The sequence below is a fragment of the Podarcis raffonei genome, chromosome 4, assembly GCF_027172205.1.
Source record: "Podarcis raffonei isolate rPodRaf1 chromosome 4, rPodRaf1.pri, whole genome shotgun sequence".
In the NCBI taxonomy this organism is placed as follows: Eukaryota; Metazoa; Chordata; class Lepidosauria; order Squamata; family Lacertidae; genus Podarcis; species Podarcis raffonei.
Window position 1 is genome coordinate 3,284,863 of NC_070605.1, and position 15,273 is coordinate 3,300,135.

General features: G+C 46.7%; 1 protein-coding gene across 17 annotated transcripts in view; it reads left to right on the forward strand.

Annotated features, from left to right (window-relative positions):
* The window catches only part of LOC128412033 (zinc finger protein 420-like), a 317,641-nt gene extending 304,853 nt beyond the window's left edge, over positions 1-12,788 (forward strand). For 15 of the 17 annotated variants that reach the window (XM_053384829.1, XM_053384832.1, XM_053384834.1 and 12 more), the window contains one exon: positions 9,782-12,788. In XM_053384829.1, the coding sequence (XP_053240804.1) occupies positions 9,782-11,469 (1,688 nt within the window). In that variant the 3' untranslated portion in view covers positions 11,470-12,788. Of the gene's footprint in view, positions 1-5,453; positions 5,537-7,618; positions 7,746-9,781 lie in introns of all 17 variants that reach the window. The other 2 variants (XM_053384836.1, XM_053384828.1) reach the window with 2 other exon arrangements.
* Positions 12,789-15,273: the final 2,485 nt, after the last annotated feature.

The following is a 15,273-nucleotide window of genomic DNA, read 5'->3' on the forward strand; positions in this document are numbered from 1 at the left end:
GCCTGCCAGCCAGAGCCTGCCCACACCAGGCAGGAAGGCAGAGGTGCCTGCCAGCCAGAGCCTGCCCACCCCAGGCAGGAGGCCGAGCGCCAGGCTCTCCAAGCAGTTCAGTTCTGGGGAGGAGAGCAGAGTTTGGAGAGGTCTCCTTTTGGGGGTTTCCAGAGGGAGCGGGCCCTGGACCACCCCTCTTCTGTGCTGAGAGGGACTCGCTCCCGGCCGCATCCTGATGTCCCATTGCAGATGCAGAACTCTGTGCCGTGCTCAGCTCTGGGGTTCGCCCAAGAGGATGCAGTTTCTGGACGCTCCTGGGCCAAATCCTCTGAGCGGCTGATAACATCAAGTCAATCAAACAATCTTGGCAGAAATGTCGTGAAAACACAGCATAAAACATTGTGAAAACAGCACAAAAAGAGACCAGTACGAAATGCTCACTCAGCTATTAAAACACCAACAATAATAAAGTCAGATTAGCCTCAACCAGAGCCAGGGCCTTTTCAGCGCTGGCTCCGGCCTGGTGGAACACTCTGTCTCATGAGACCAGGGCCCTGCAGGATCTGATTTCTTTCCGCAGGGCCTGTAAGACAGAGTTGTTCTGCCTGGCCTTTGGCTTGGAATCAACTAGATCCCCTCTCTCTCTTTCTTTTTTCCTTTTTCCTTCTGTGAGGGAACTCCTACTTGGGGACTTCCCTGGCTTTTTTCTGGCCCATGTAGGACCAGACTGGATAGTTGGCCTTGGTGAAGATTTGACGTTTTCATCCCAGAAAAAGTTTTTGAGTTTCTGCTGAAATGAGGCTGCATTTTAATGTTGTATTTTAAGTTGCATATCAATCAACTGTTTTATATTTGGTGTTAGCCGCCCTGAGCCCGGTCTTGGCTGGGGAGGGCGGGGTATAAATTTATTATTATTATTATTATTATTATTATTATTATTATTATTATTATTATCAATGTGAGGGACAGTTCATGGCAAACACAAATCATGGTTTATATGGACTTAGCAGTGGCATGCTGGAACGCGATTTCGGCTCATGATGAACAATTCAATCGATTTGCCACTGACATGGTACAACCTGAGCATGAGAAGAGTGCACAGCTGCTTATGCAGTGCGTTTTCATAGAATCATAGAATCATAGAGTTGGAAGAGACCACAAGGGCCATCGAGTCCAACCCCCTGCCAAGCAGGAAACACCATCAGAGCACTCCTGACATATGGTTGTCAAGCCTCTGCTTAAAGACCTCCAAAGAAGGAGACTCCACCACACTCCTTGGCAGCAAATTCCACTGTCGAACAGCTCTTACTGTCAGGAAGTTCTTCCTAATGTTTAGGCGGAATCTTCTTTCTTGTAGTTTGGATCCATTGCTCCGTGTCCGCTTCTCTGGAGCAGCAGAAATCAACCTTTCTCCCTCCTCTATGTGACATCCTTTTATATATTTGAACATGGCTATCATATCACCCCTTAACCTCCTCTTCTCCAGGCTAAACATGCCCAGCTCCCTTAGCCGTTCCTCATAAGGCATCGTTTCCAGGCCTTTGACCATTTTGGTTGCCCTCCTCTGGACACGTTCCAGTTTGTCAGTGTCCTTCTTGAACTGTGGTGCCCAGAACTGGACACAGTACTCCAGGTGAGGTCTGACCAGAGCAGAATACAGTGGCACTATTACTTCCCTTGATCTAGATGCTATACTCCTATTGATGCAGCCCAGAATTGCATTGGCTTTTTTAGCTGCCGCGTCACACTGTTGGCTCATGTCAAGTTTGTGGTCAACCAAGACTCCTAGATCCTTTTCACATGAACTGCTCTCAAGCCAGGTGTCACCCATCTTGTATTTGTGCCTCTCATTTTTTTTTGCCCAAGTGCAATACTTTACATTTCTCCCTGTTAAAATTCATCTTGTTTGTTTTGGCCCAGTTCTCTAATCTGTCAAGGTCGTTTTGAAGTGTGATCCTGTCCTCTAGGGTGTTAGCCACCCCTCCCAGTTTGGTGTCATCTGCAAATTTGATCAGGATGCCCTTGAGTCCATCATCCAAGTCGTTGATAAAGATGTTGAATAAGACCGGGCCCAAGACAGAACCCTGTCTGTAATTCTTCTGCTTTTTTTCTGTGGGGACGCATACCCCTAAACATTTTGTGAATTTAACGGGAGAAGAAATTCACTGTATTTATTTTCCCAGATTTGAACTGTATTTTTTTTCTCCCGGTGGTGATTTTCTTGAGTCAAAATGAGAGTACCCTAAACATTTTTTTTTAGAAAAAAACCATAAAATCATGTATCAATGGAAATAAAATTTAATGAGGAATGTAATGCAATAACTTTTATGAAGTATTATTTATTACAACAGCAGTCATAAAGAAGAAACGTGAAAACACAGGAAAAATGAGATACGCAGGTTAAATTGCCGTGTTGACACTTTGCGATAAAATCAATGGGTTTGGGGTTGCAGTTTGAGGACTCGGTTCCTAAAAGGTTCGCCATCACTGCGCTAGAAGGAAAGGAAAGTGGGGGGGCGTCCCCCAAAAAGCATCTCTGGAAGTGGAAAAGAAAGAAAAACGCAGAGGGGAGAGATGGGCATGCTGGGCTTGGGCTGCCTTCCTAGAGAGGACAGGAAGCAAGGGGGGCCAGGTCCTGCAGAGCCAGGGCCCCTCCCTCCCCAGTCCTTTCCTGCAAGGAAGGGGGGGGTGTTGCTTTGTGTCTCTCCTGCAAGGGCTGCCTCGCTCTCCCCTCCTGGGATCTGGTGAGTCTCCTCTCTCTCCCCCCAGAGGGTGCAGTGGGGAGACGGGGGAGGGGTCCCAGGGCTGCAGCAGGAGAGGGTGCCTGGGGGGCCTGATCAGGGAGGAGAGGCTCCTGCCAGGGAGGGGCCAGGTCTGCCACGCTCTCCTTCCTGCAGATCAGAGGATCCCAAACTCATTTGGTCTTTCGGAAAAAACTGACTCCCCTGAAATCTCCCTTCTTAAACAAAGGAGTCCCTGGGACTTTAACTCTGTGTGACATCGCTCAGCATCACTGCAGAACAGAGGGAACATCTGCAAATGGTTTTCCAAAGCTGGACGAGGAGGTGGACTAGCCTCCCCCCCCCCCAAAAAAAAACGGGGAGGAAGGAAGAAAAGTTGGGAAAGAGAGGCCAGGGATAAAGAGAGGGATCCCAGCCCAGAGTCTGGCTGCTGCATTGGGGACCAGTTTCCCAGTGTCTCCCAGGGCAGCTCCCCACGGAGGCCACTGCAGCAATCCCCTCGCACCCAGAGCATGGCATCCCAGGACCACATCCTCTCTGTTCCAAAGGGATTGTTGCTGGCAAAGCAGCCGGAAATGGGCGCTGCTACTCACTGAGCCTCCAGGGACCTTGGCATCAGTGGCTGTGTGTGTGTTAAGATATCTAATAGAATACTAATACTGCAGCAATCCCCTCGTGTTAAGCTATCTAATAGAATAATCATAATAAATTGCCAGTCTAAATTTCAAGAGAGATGTCTTTGGCCTCATCCACTTGGCCCTCAGCGGGTTGATCAGATACATACCTGGCCCTCAGAGCAAAGAAAAAGGGGCCCCATCCCAGGAGTCTTTCTGGAGAGTGGCAGAGAGTCCAAGTGCAAGAAAAGGAGACAGAAGCAGGGGAATGGGGGTGGGGGGAGAGCACCTCCTGAGGACCCCCGGGTGAGGACCCCCACTAGAGCCAAGCATCCATTATTCAAAAGATACAAATGACTTCCTTGTCAGTCAGTTCTGACTTCATGCATTGACTGGAAGGCAGGAGAAACCAGGCTGATTCATCTCCCAGAAATCTCTTGCCTCCACATTTTGCATTGCAATCTTCCTTCTAGGACAGCTAGGGTCTGCTTTCTTCTTCTCCTTCTCCTTCTCCTTCTTCTTCTTCTTCTGAAGATAGCTCATGGTTTGGGCTGTGGTGCAGTCCAGCCCTGGTTCCCTCCAAGACTCATCCATGCTTGCTCAGCATCCTGTTCCTTCTTCTGACCTACATATTCTGTAACAAAACAATGTGTTTGCTTGGTAGGATTTGCTAGAGCTTCTCATTTAGACGGGCAGAACTTGGCAGAAGACCAAAGGGTTCCTTCTGATCTCTCAGAGGCTTCCTGAGAGCACAGGTGGATGAGCAAGATTCAGCAGGCCCTAGAGCAGGGAGACACCATGCCATCCAAACTGGAAGCAGTGGGGGATTCTGGGAAAACTCTGTGCAGAAGATCCTGGGTGAGGCGGACACCCTCCCCTCAGAGGTGCAGAGCCAGCAGTTGAGGCAGTTCTGCTGCCTGGAGGCCAAAGGACCCCGAGAGGTATGCAGCCGACTCTACCACCTTGACCATCAGTGGCTGAAGCCAGAAAGGCACACGAAAGCTGAGATGCTGGACCTGGTGATCTTGGAGCAGTTCCTGGCTGTCCTTCCACCAGAGATGGAGAGCTGGGTGAGGGACTGTGGAGCGGAGACCAGTTCCCAGGCGGTGGCCCTGGCCGAAGGTTTCCTCCTGAGTCAGGCAGAGGAGAGGAAGCAGGTGAGAGAGACTTTCCTCTGGATACTCCCAAGGGGCTCCAAACAGGACGGAGAACATCCCATAATGATCTGCTGTTGGCCCATCCTTTTTCTGGGAAGGCATCCATGGAATGAGATCTCTCACCCTTAATTTTTTTGTCTTTGTCATTCTCTTCCTAATATTTTTTGCCATTCTCTCTTTTGAATCCTTGTTTCTTTTTCAGGAAAAGGATCATTGTGGAGAAATGGACCTGGATTTCTGTGAGGCAGAGAGGCCTTTGTTGGATACAGGAGAGAGGCCACTGGGTAAGGAGGAAGGAGTATTTTTCTGTTGGTTTTTCAACTAATCTGTGGATTCTTTTCATCTTGGTTTCTTTTTGTTGGGGGGGGGCAGTGTTGAGAATTCCATTCCTCCCGTGCTGCAGATGTGTGGGATTGTTACATGTCACATGTCTACTTATATTCCAGCACTGATTATTGGGTCTTGTGAGCGGAAAGGGAGATATGCTGTTTCCGCTCTGTATTGCTTTTGCAGTTTTCTCTCCGAGGAAGAAAGACAGAGAGAGAATCATGTTTTCTTTGTTCTGTTAGGTTTGTTTTTATGCGCAATAAATTAGGCTTAGATGTTACTCCTCAAGGCTAAGCTTCTGTTTGAACTCTGCTAGTCGTGTGCTCATGTCCCTGGAGATGGGCCACATCAGTGTGATGGCAGACCAGAGTGATGGATCCGGGGCAACGCTGCATTGCGGGGGAAGTAGCAGCCTCGGCATTATCACCCAACAGACAGTTGGGACCAAGGGTCCAGAGGAAGGGAGATGTCTTTTTGCACAACTAATGAAATGGGCACAAACCTCCAAATGCTCTCAGCAGGTAAGTCTTTCTCAAAGGCCCATCTGCAGTTAGAGATGCCCTGTTTCACCTGTGAGAGAATCAGGCACTCCTGGCGTCCTGCTTACCTTTTTTCTCTTGCAGGTGGCAGAAGGATGCCAGCAAGACCTCCTGATCCATCTTTTCATGGGGGCAGAAGGGAAGCAGCGGCTGTGGAACCAGATCAGGTCAGGGGAAGCTGCCTTGTGGGGACAGAGACCGAGGGATGGAACAGTGTCATGGACTGGTTGGGCACAGAGGAATGGTGGGAGGAAGCAGCCGGGGAACCAGGAAGGGAAGATGGCTCAGAGCCAAAGGAGTGGAGGTGGAACAAGGATGGGCGGTCAGAGGGAGAAGAGGGAGAAGCTGTTGCGTTCACAAAGTAAAGGAAGGATTGAATCTGATTAATAAGAATACACACAGAGACTTGAACCAGCAAGACTCTGGGAAGGGTGCGTATAATCGTGTCTCTCTGTGCTTATCCATATGCAGCCCCTGGCCCAGGTAGTTTTATTCACAAAAAAGCTTTTTACAGAGTGTTCGAAAGAACCAATCAGATTTCTTCTGAGCATTTCAACAAACCCACGTGGGGACAAAGTTAGATCAAAAGAAATTCTTTTAACTACAAAGACTACTACTCTGAGCATGCATACATAATCTGAGAGTAAATAAAAGAGGACTAGAGAAACTCCGGAGATCATAAACAGGAGTAAATAGGAGAGGATGGAAGGATGGCAAGGAGATAGGCATCTTTATCACCTTCCTGTGAAGCTATTTCCAGGCCCTAAGATCAACATATCAGAAAGCTACATCAAAGAAGCTTGCCCACTATCTTTAATGACCCAGGATGCCTGCCTGGCTAAGCAACTGGGCTGTGTATGTTGACTTGTGAAGCAGAGAGAAATGGGCAGTAGAGGAAATGGCCAGAGATGCATTTGGTCAGAAATTTGGTCAGAAATTATTGTCAATGTATCAAGCCCAGTCAACACAATGCTTTCACCGTGGACACAATGGCTTGATGTATTTTTTATAATTCCTCATGGTAATCCCAGCTGATCCCTACAGAAGCCTGGGAAGAGGAGGTGTCAGAAGCTGAAGGGGTAACAAGGCTTAGTGAGCTGGGAGACTCTGTGGCAGAGTGCAGTGCAGAATCAGAGGCAGAAGAGGAAGGAGGCAAGTGGGGGGAGGGAGGGCGACAGGCAGAGGTGAGTCAGGATAAGGAGGAGCCACCGGGGGCTCCCTCTCCTTCTGCCAGAAGCCACCCTCCCTGCTTGTCTCTCAGACCCAGGAGACCCCCTGCACTGCAGGAATCTCTGCTAGATCATCCAAGACAGATGGCCATCCAAAATAGGCTTATTTTATTTCTAGATTGATCACTGAATGCTAAAATTGGCTTCTAAGCAGTGGACAAATGAGAACAAATAGTGGCCTGGGTTCAACTAACCAGCCCCCCCATTCCTCCCCCTCTCCATGCCCCCATGAACCCCTGGAATTTGGCTCTAGGGCATTGGGAGGGAACCTTCCCAGAACAGCTCACGAGGAGAGGAGAATGTGGATCCTTCCATCAGGCAAACTGGAACGCTTGTGAAGGCAGAATGACTTGAAAAACACAAGGCGGAGTAACACCTATTTGGACAAAGATGAACACCCATAATTAAAATGCAGAATAAAATAAGCATCCATATTTAAAATGTGCAGCAAAGCAATCCTATTGAAACAACACCACAATTTACAGGAAGGAATCAACAGAGCATTGTGTAGCAGATCATATTTCTGCTGTCTCAGAGGAGGACATTGTTACGAAAAAGGAGCAATGCAGCTGAGTGCTCCAGATGGCTGGAAAGCCAAACAGGATGTTGATGTTTTGGGACTGTACCGTGGGAACAAGGGACAGTCTATTATGTGCACTGAGCACCGGATGTTAGCTCAGAATGTCACATGACCCTGTACTGGAAGTACATGGGAGGAGTTTTTCGCTCTCTGCTGTTGCTGAAAAGAGAGTGCAGACATGTTTTCTCTGTACTGCTGAAAGACAGAAATAAAGGCATGTAAATACATTTCTGTCTGTCTCTCTCCCCTCCCTGGGGATGGGGGAGGGAAGGTGTGTCCTTCTCACGTTTGTGGAGGATCGCCGGAATCTCGCCTTGTCTTGCCGGGAGTCGCTGACGGGGGAGATCAACAAGGAATCCAAGCCGGGCACCTGGAGAGTGGCCAATTCCTCTGACTGATTAAGGCTTGCATTCCGACAGACATTTCCCTTTTTCTTTTAGGGTCCAGTGTGCTTTGAAGATGTCGCTGTTCGTTTCACGGACGAGGAGTGGGCATTGCTGGATCCTGACCAGAGAGCTCTGCATAAGGACGTCATGGAGGAGGATCGTGGGATCGTGGCCTCTCTTGGTAAGGCTCCCTGTGGGATTGTCATATCAGCCTGGAAATTCAAAAAATACCTCTATGTGACGAACCTCATATATTTTCACAGAGCTCAGCAGCGCCCCCTACAACACCTGGGAACCTAACACCCCCACAAAAAGTAGCAAATTACAGTCTTTTCTGTGAACAATCTTCCTCCAGTTCTGCCTCCTTCTACCACTATTGGCCTGGTCTGAACTGCCCAGGCATCTTAAATGTCAGCTTCAGAGTTGTGAGGAAAGATAAGTAGCTTCTGTCAGGTTTTCTGTTTTTGTTTTTGCTCCTGTCCATCTTGGGTTGACCCAAAGAGACAACTGACATTGTGGATAGAGGGGAAGCCATGACTGGGCCAAACAAAATCCATCCCAGAGAAGAGGCAGGCTTTTCGAATCTCAGATAATAATAATAATAATAATAATAATAATAATAATAATAATAAATTTGTTTATACCTTGCCCATCTGGCTGGGTTTCCCCAGCCACTCTGGGCGGCTCCCAACAGAATATTACAAGCACGACAAAACATCAAACTTTGACAATTCCCTAAACAGGGCTGGCTTCAGATGTCTTCTAAAAGTCTGATAGATGTTTATTTCCTTGACATCTGACGGAAGTGTGTTCCACAGGGCAGGTGCCACCACTGAGAAGGCCCTTTGTCTGGTTCCCTGCAGCCTCACTTCTTGCAGGCAGAGAACCGCCAGAAGGCACTCGGAGCTGGATCTCAGTGTCAGGACTGAATGATGGGGGTGGAGATTTTTTTTGTGTGTGTGTGTGTGTGTGTGTGTACTGGGCAAGAGCGTTTAGGGCAGGGGTCAGCAAACTTTTTCAGCAAGGGGCCGGTCCACTGTCCTTCAAACCTTGTTGGGGGCCGGACTATATTTTGACGGGGGGGGGGGACGAATTCCTATGCCCCACAAATAACCCAGAGTTGAATTTTAAATAAAAGGACACATTCTACTCATATCAAAACACACTGATTCCTATCCACGGGCCGAATTTAGAAGGCGATTGGACCCAGGCCTTAGTTTGCCTACTCATGGTTTAGGGCCTTAAAGGTCAGCACAAACACTTTGAATTCTACTCGAAAACATACTGGGAGCTAATGTAGGTCTGGTGTTATGTGGTCTCGATGGCCCCTCCCAGTCACCAGTCTAGCTGCCGCATTCTGGATTAGTTGTAGTTTCCGGGTCACCTTCAAAGGTAGCCCCACGTAGAGTGCATTGCAGTAGTCCAAGCGGGAGATAACCAGAGCATGCACCACTCTGGCGAGAAAGTCCTTGGGCAGGTAGGGTCTCAGCTGGTGTACCAGATGGAGCTGGTAGGCAGGTGCCCTGGATACAAAATTGGCCTGTGCCTCCATGGACAGCTGTGAGTCCAAAATGTCCTTCAGGGACACAGTTGCCACATTTTTAGTTTAGCCTCCAACACAGAAAAACATGAAACAATAATAATGTTCTGATCCAATATAAAAAGTACAATAACTTTAAAATGAACAACTTATATCAAACAAAGCCACATTAATAATCAATCAAAATCTAATAGTAATTATGTCGGTTAATGGCAAACAACAATGGTAATGAACACACACCCTACTCCATTTACTGTTTTTTTCGCCCTATAGGGCGCACTGGCCCATAGGGCACACCTAGTTTTTTTGGGGGGGGAAATAAAGGGGGGGAATTATTTGCAACCCCAGCCCCCAGAACAGGCTGCTATCCGCAAGCTTTCGGAGCCCGCAGGATCTCCCGCGGGCTCTGAAGGCTTGCGGATAGCTTCCTGAAGCCTGGAGAGCGAGAGGGGTCGGTGCGCACCGACCCCTCTCGCTCTCCAGGCTTCAGCGAAAGCCTGCATTCGTCCCATAGGACGCACACACATTTCCCCTTCATTTTTGGAGGGGAAAAAGTGTGTCCTATAGGGCGAAAAATACGGTACTTCTTCCTCTAGCACAAATTCAATTAGCATCTTTCGATAACTGGGGCCTGCATTGGTTCCTGAGTCTCTAATCCCTTTCTGTTTCCATTGCAGATTGTGAAGAATTGGAAATCAAGAAAAAGGGTGATCAAGACAAAATCCCCAGAGAGAAGCAAGGTAAAAATTTGGAGTGTGGAGAGAGCTGCAGTCAGAGCTCCCATTACACTTTCCAACAAAGAATTATCATTGAAAAGAAACCCTATCAGTGCATGGAATGTGGAAAGAGCTTCCGTTACAGAAATAGTCTCACTTTCCATCAAAGAATTCATACAGGGGAGAAACCCTATCAGTGTGTGGAATGTGGAAAGAGCTTTACTGTGAAAAGAGATTTCCTAGTACATCAGACGATTCACAGTGGAGAGAAACCATTTGAGTGTCAAGAGTGTGGAAAGAGCTTCCGTAACAAAAGCACTCTCACCACCCATCAAAGAATTCATACAGGGGAGAAACCATATCAGTGTGTGGAATGTGGAAAGAGCTTCACTCATAGCTCCAATCTCACTTCCCATCAGAGAATTCATACAGGGGAGAAACCCTTTCAGTGCTTGGAATGTGGAAAGAGCTTTAGGCAGAACGGCAGTCTCACTTCCCATCAGAGAATTCATACAGGGGAGAAACCGTATCAGTGTGTGGAATGTGGAAAGAGCTTCAGTCAGAGCTCCTCTCTCACTTTCCATCAAAGAATTCATACAGGGGAGAAACCCTATCAGTGTGTGGAATGTGGAAAGAGCTTCACTGAAAGTTCCTCTCTCACTTCCCATCAGAGAATTCATACAGGGGAGAAACCCTATCAGTGCGTGGAATGTGGAAAGAGCTTCAGTACCAGCTCCAATCTCACTTCCCATCAAAGAATTCATACAGGGGAGAAACCCTATCAGTGTGTGGAATGTGGAAAGAGCTTCAGTACCAGCTCCAGTCTCACTTCCCATAGAAGAATTCATACAGGGCAGAAACCCTATCAGTGTGTGGAATGTGGAAAGAGCTTCACTAACAGCTCCTCTCTCACTTCCCATCAAAGAATTCATACAGGGGAGAAACCCTTTCAGTGCTTGGAATGTGGAAAGAGCTTTAGTCAGAACGGCAGTCTCACTTCCCATCAAATATTTCATACAGGGGAGAAACCCTATCAGTGCATGGAATGTGGAAAGAGCTTCAGTACCAGCTCCTCTCTCACTTCCCATGAAAGAATTCATACAGGGGAGAAACCCTATCAGTGCATGGAATGTGGAAAGAGCTTCAGTACCAGCTCCTCTCTCACTTCCCATCACAGAATTCATACAGGGGAGAAACCCTATCAGTGTGTGGAATGTGGAAAGAGCTTCAAAGATAGCTCCTCTCTCACTTCCCATCAAAGAATTCATACAGGGGAGAAACCATATCAGTGCATTGAATGTGGAAAGAGCTTCAGTATCAGCTCCTCTCTCACTTCCCATGAAAGAATTCATACAGGGGAGAAACCCTATCAGTGCATGGAATGTGGAAAGAGCTTCAGGAAGAGCTCCAATCTCACTTCCCATCAAAGAATTCATACAGGGGATAAACCATATCAGTGCTTTGAATGTGGAAAGAGCTTCAGTATCAGCTCCTCTCTCACTTCCCATCACAGAATTCATACAGGGGAGAAACCCTATCAGTGCGTGGAATGTGGAAAGAGCTTCTGTCGGAGATCCAATCTCACTTTTCATCAAAAAACTCATAGTGAGGAGAATCAGAGGATCGTAGAATTGTGGAGTTGGATGTGACCTCTGGTGTAATCTAGTCCACCCCCTGTGAAGCAGGCATCGCAACTAAAGCATCCATGACAGGGGACCATCCAACTTCATAAAACCTCAAAGGATGGAGATCCCATCACCTTCCAAGGGAGTCCACTCTACTAACAGCTTTTGCTGTCAAAAGTTCTTCCTCATGTTTAGTCAGAAATCTCTGTTCTTTTAGCTTGAAGTCATTGGTTGATGTCCCACCCTCTGGAACAGGAAGAAGAAAAGGTTTGCTCTATCTTCCATTGTTTATAGTTTTATTGTGTATTTGGTGTTTTTATAGTGTGATTTTATGTTGTGAACTCTCTGAGACCTGTGGGAATAGGGTGGTTTACAAATTCAATCAATCAATCAATCAATAGATTCTTGGTTGCCATCCTCTGTACATGTTTCAACTTGTTGATATCCTTTTTATTATTTATAAAAGTTATGTTTTGCCCTTCATCCGAAGATTTCAGTAATGGTTCTTCGTCATCCTGGGATGAAGTGACAAGTGAGGTGCCACAGGCTTTTGTCATGGGCCCGTTGTTCCTCAACTTCTTTATAAAAAAAATTGGGTGGGGGAATTCAGGGGATGCTGATGAAATTTTATGGTGAACCAAACTGGGAGAAGCAGCTAATGCCACAAAAGACAGAATTGGGATTCAAAATGACCTTAACGGGTTGGAGAACCGGGCCCAAGCTCACAAAGTGAATTTCAGTAGGGAGAAAAGTAAAGCTTTGCACTTAGGCAGGAAGAACCAGATGCACCAATATAAGACGGGGGTTTGATGGACAGCAGAGTCTGGGGATGCAGTGCCTGAGAATTCCACCAGAGGGCCAGAGCCTCTCTGATTGGCTACCTTGACAGAGGGAAGGGGATGGAGCCAGGACTTTGGGCAGAAAAATAAAAGGGAGAGAGTTGGAGAGGGCTGGATTTGAGATGGGAGAGAGGGTTGGATGGAGGGAGAACTGGCTCTGTTCCTCTTTGAGGAGAATATCTATAGAGCCAGGGGAATATCTATAGAGTCAGACTTGTCAGTTTGCATTTCTTAGTACAGAAAGTATTGATCTGATGTGGAAAGATCTTTCCTATTCCAGTGAAATCAAGAGGGTTCTCAAAGCTTCTCTGTGTGTGAGAAACAAGAAGCACAAGGTTCCTAAAACGATTTTGAAAATGGATACCGATTTCATGCTATTGCCGCTTCTTTAAGCCTGGAACAATATGATCATTTAAATAAGACCCTATATGCTTTGCTGTTTGTGCATAAGGATTCGTTAAAATAAATTTCTACAGCTATCTCTGTTATTACTTTGCAACAAATGGCTATTTGTTGGAAAATATAAAGATTGCATTATTAGGTAATCATGCTAATATGTTTGTGCAAATAGGAAATCTTGAAAGTACCCATTGAAAGATGTCATGAATGAAATATTGAATACAGGTGAAATTCCATAAACATGGAAAGAGGCTTATATTACAGTAATTCCAAAACAAGATACAGATTTGCTGCAAATTAAAAACTACAAGCCTATCTCTCTGCTAAACAATGACTACAATTGTTTGCAAATATACCGTGTTGTTGTTGTTGTCGTCGTTTAGTCGTGTCCGATTCTTTGTGACCCCATAGACTAGAGCATGCCAGGCACTCCTGTCTTCCACTGCCTCCTGCAGTTTGGTCAAACTCATGCTGGTAGCTTCGAGAACGCTGTCCAACCATCTCCTCCTCTGTCATCCCCTTCTCCTTGTGCCCTCCATCTTTCCCAACATCAGGGTCTTTTCCAGGGAGTCTTCTCTTCTCATGAGGTGGCCAAAGTATTGGAGCCTCAGCTTCATGATCTGTCCATCCAGTGAGCACTCAGGGCCGATTTCCTTCAGAATGGAGAGGTTTGGTCTTCTTGCAGTCCATGGAACTCTCAAGAGTCTCCTCCAGCACCATAATTCAAAAGCATCAATTCTTCGGCGATCAGCCTTCTTTATGGTCCAGCTCTCACTTCCATACATCACTACTGGGAAAACCAGAGCTTTAGCTATACGGACCTTTGTTGGCAAGGTGATGTCTCTGCTTTTTAAGATGCTGTCTAGGTTTGTCAGTGCTTTTCTCCCAAGAAGCAGGCGTCTTTTAATTTCGTGGCTGCTGTCACCATCTGCAGTGATCATGGAGCCCAAGAAAGTAAAATCTCTCACTGCCTCCATTTCTTCCCCTTCTATTTGCGAGGAGGTTATGGGACCAGTGGCCATGATCTTCGTTTTTTCGATGTTGAGCTTCAGACCATATTTTGTGCTCTCCTCTTTCACCCTCATTAAAAGGTTTTTTAATTCCTCCTCACTTTCTGCCATTAATGTTGTGTCATCTGCATATCTGAGGTTGTTGATATTTCTTCCGGCAATCTTAATTCCGGCTAGGGATTCATCCAGCCCAGCTTTTCGCATGATGAATTCTGCATATAAGTTAAATAAGCAGGGAGACAATATACAGCCTTGTCATACTCCTTTTCCAATTTTGAACCAATCAGTTGTTCCATATCCAGTTCTAACTGTAGCTTCTTGTCCCACATAGAGATTTCTCAGGAGACAGATGAGGTGATCAGGCATTCCCATTTCTTTAAGAACTTGCCATAGTTTGCTGTGGTCGACACAGTCAAAGGCTTTTGCATAGTCAATAAAGCAGAAGTAGATGTCTTTCTGGAACTCTCTAGCTTTCTCCATAATCCAGTGCATGTTTGCAATTTGGTCTCTGGTTCCTCTGCCCCTTCGAAATCCAGCTTGCACTTCTGGGAGTTCTCGGTCCACATACTGCTTGAGCCTTCCTTGTAGAATTTTAAGCATAACCTTGCTAGCGTGTGAAATGAGTGCTATTGTGCGGTAGTTGGAGCATTCTTTGGCACTGCCCTTCTTTGGAATTGGGATGTAGACGGATCTTCTCCAATCCTCTGGCCACTGCTGGGTTTTCCAAATTTGCTGGCATATTGAGTGTAGCACCTTAACAGCATCATCTTTTAAAATTTTAAATAGTTCAGCTGGAATATCACCACTTCCACTGGCCTTGTTATTTGCAGTGCTTTCTAAGGCCCATTTGACTTCCCTCTCCAGGATCTCTGGCTCAAGTTCAGCAACCACACTACCTGGGGTGTACGAGACATCCATCTCTTTCTGGTATAATTCCTCTGTGTATTCTTGCCACCTCTTCTTGATGTCTTCTGCTTCTCTTGAACAGATCTCTGGTTTTTCCCATTCTATTGTTTTCCTCTAATTCTTTGCATTGCTCGTTTAAGAAGGCCTTCTTGTCTCTCCTTGCTATTTTTTGGAAATCTGCATTCAATTTCCTGTATCTTTCACTATCTCCCTCGCATTTTGCTTGCCTTCTCTCCCCCGCTATTTGAAAGGCCTCGTTGGACAGCCACTTTGCTTTCTTGCATTTCCTTTTCATTGGGATGGTTTTAGTTGCTGCCTCTTGTATAATGTTACAAGCCTCCATCCATAGTTCTTCAGGCACTCTGTCCACCAAATCTAAATCCTTAAACCTGTTCCTCACTTCCACTGTGTATTCATAAGGGATTTGACATACCGTATTTTTCGCACCATAGGACGCACTTTTTCCCCTCCAAAAATGAAGGGGAAATGTGTGTGCGTCCTATGGTGCGAATGCAGGCTTTCACTGAAGCCTGGAGAGCGAGAGGCATCGGTGCACACCGACCCCTCTCGCTCTCCAGGCTTCAGGAAGCTATCTGCAAGCCTTGCAAGCCCGGCGGGAGTTCCCGCGGGCTCACAAGGCTTGCGGGCAGCAGCCTGCAGCCCCGGCAAGTGTC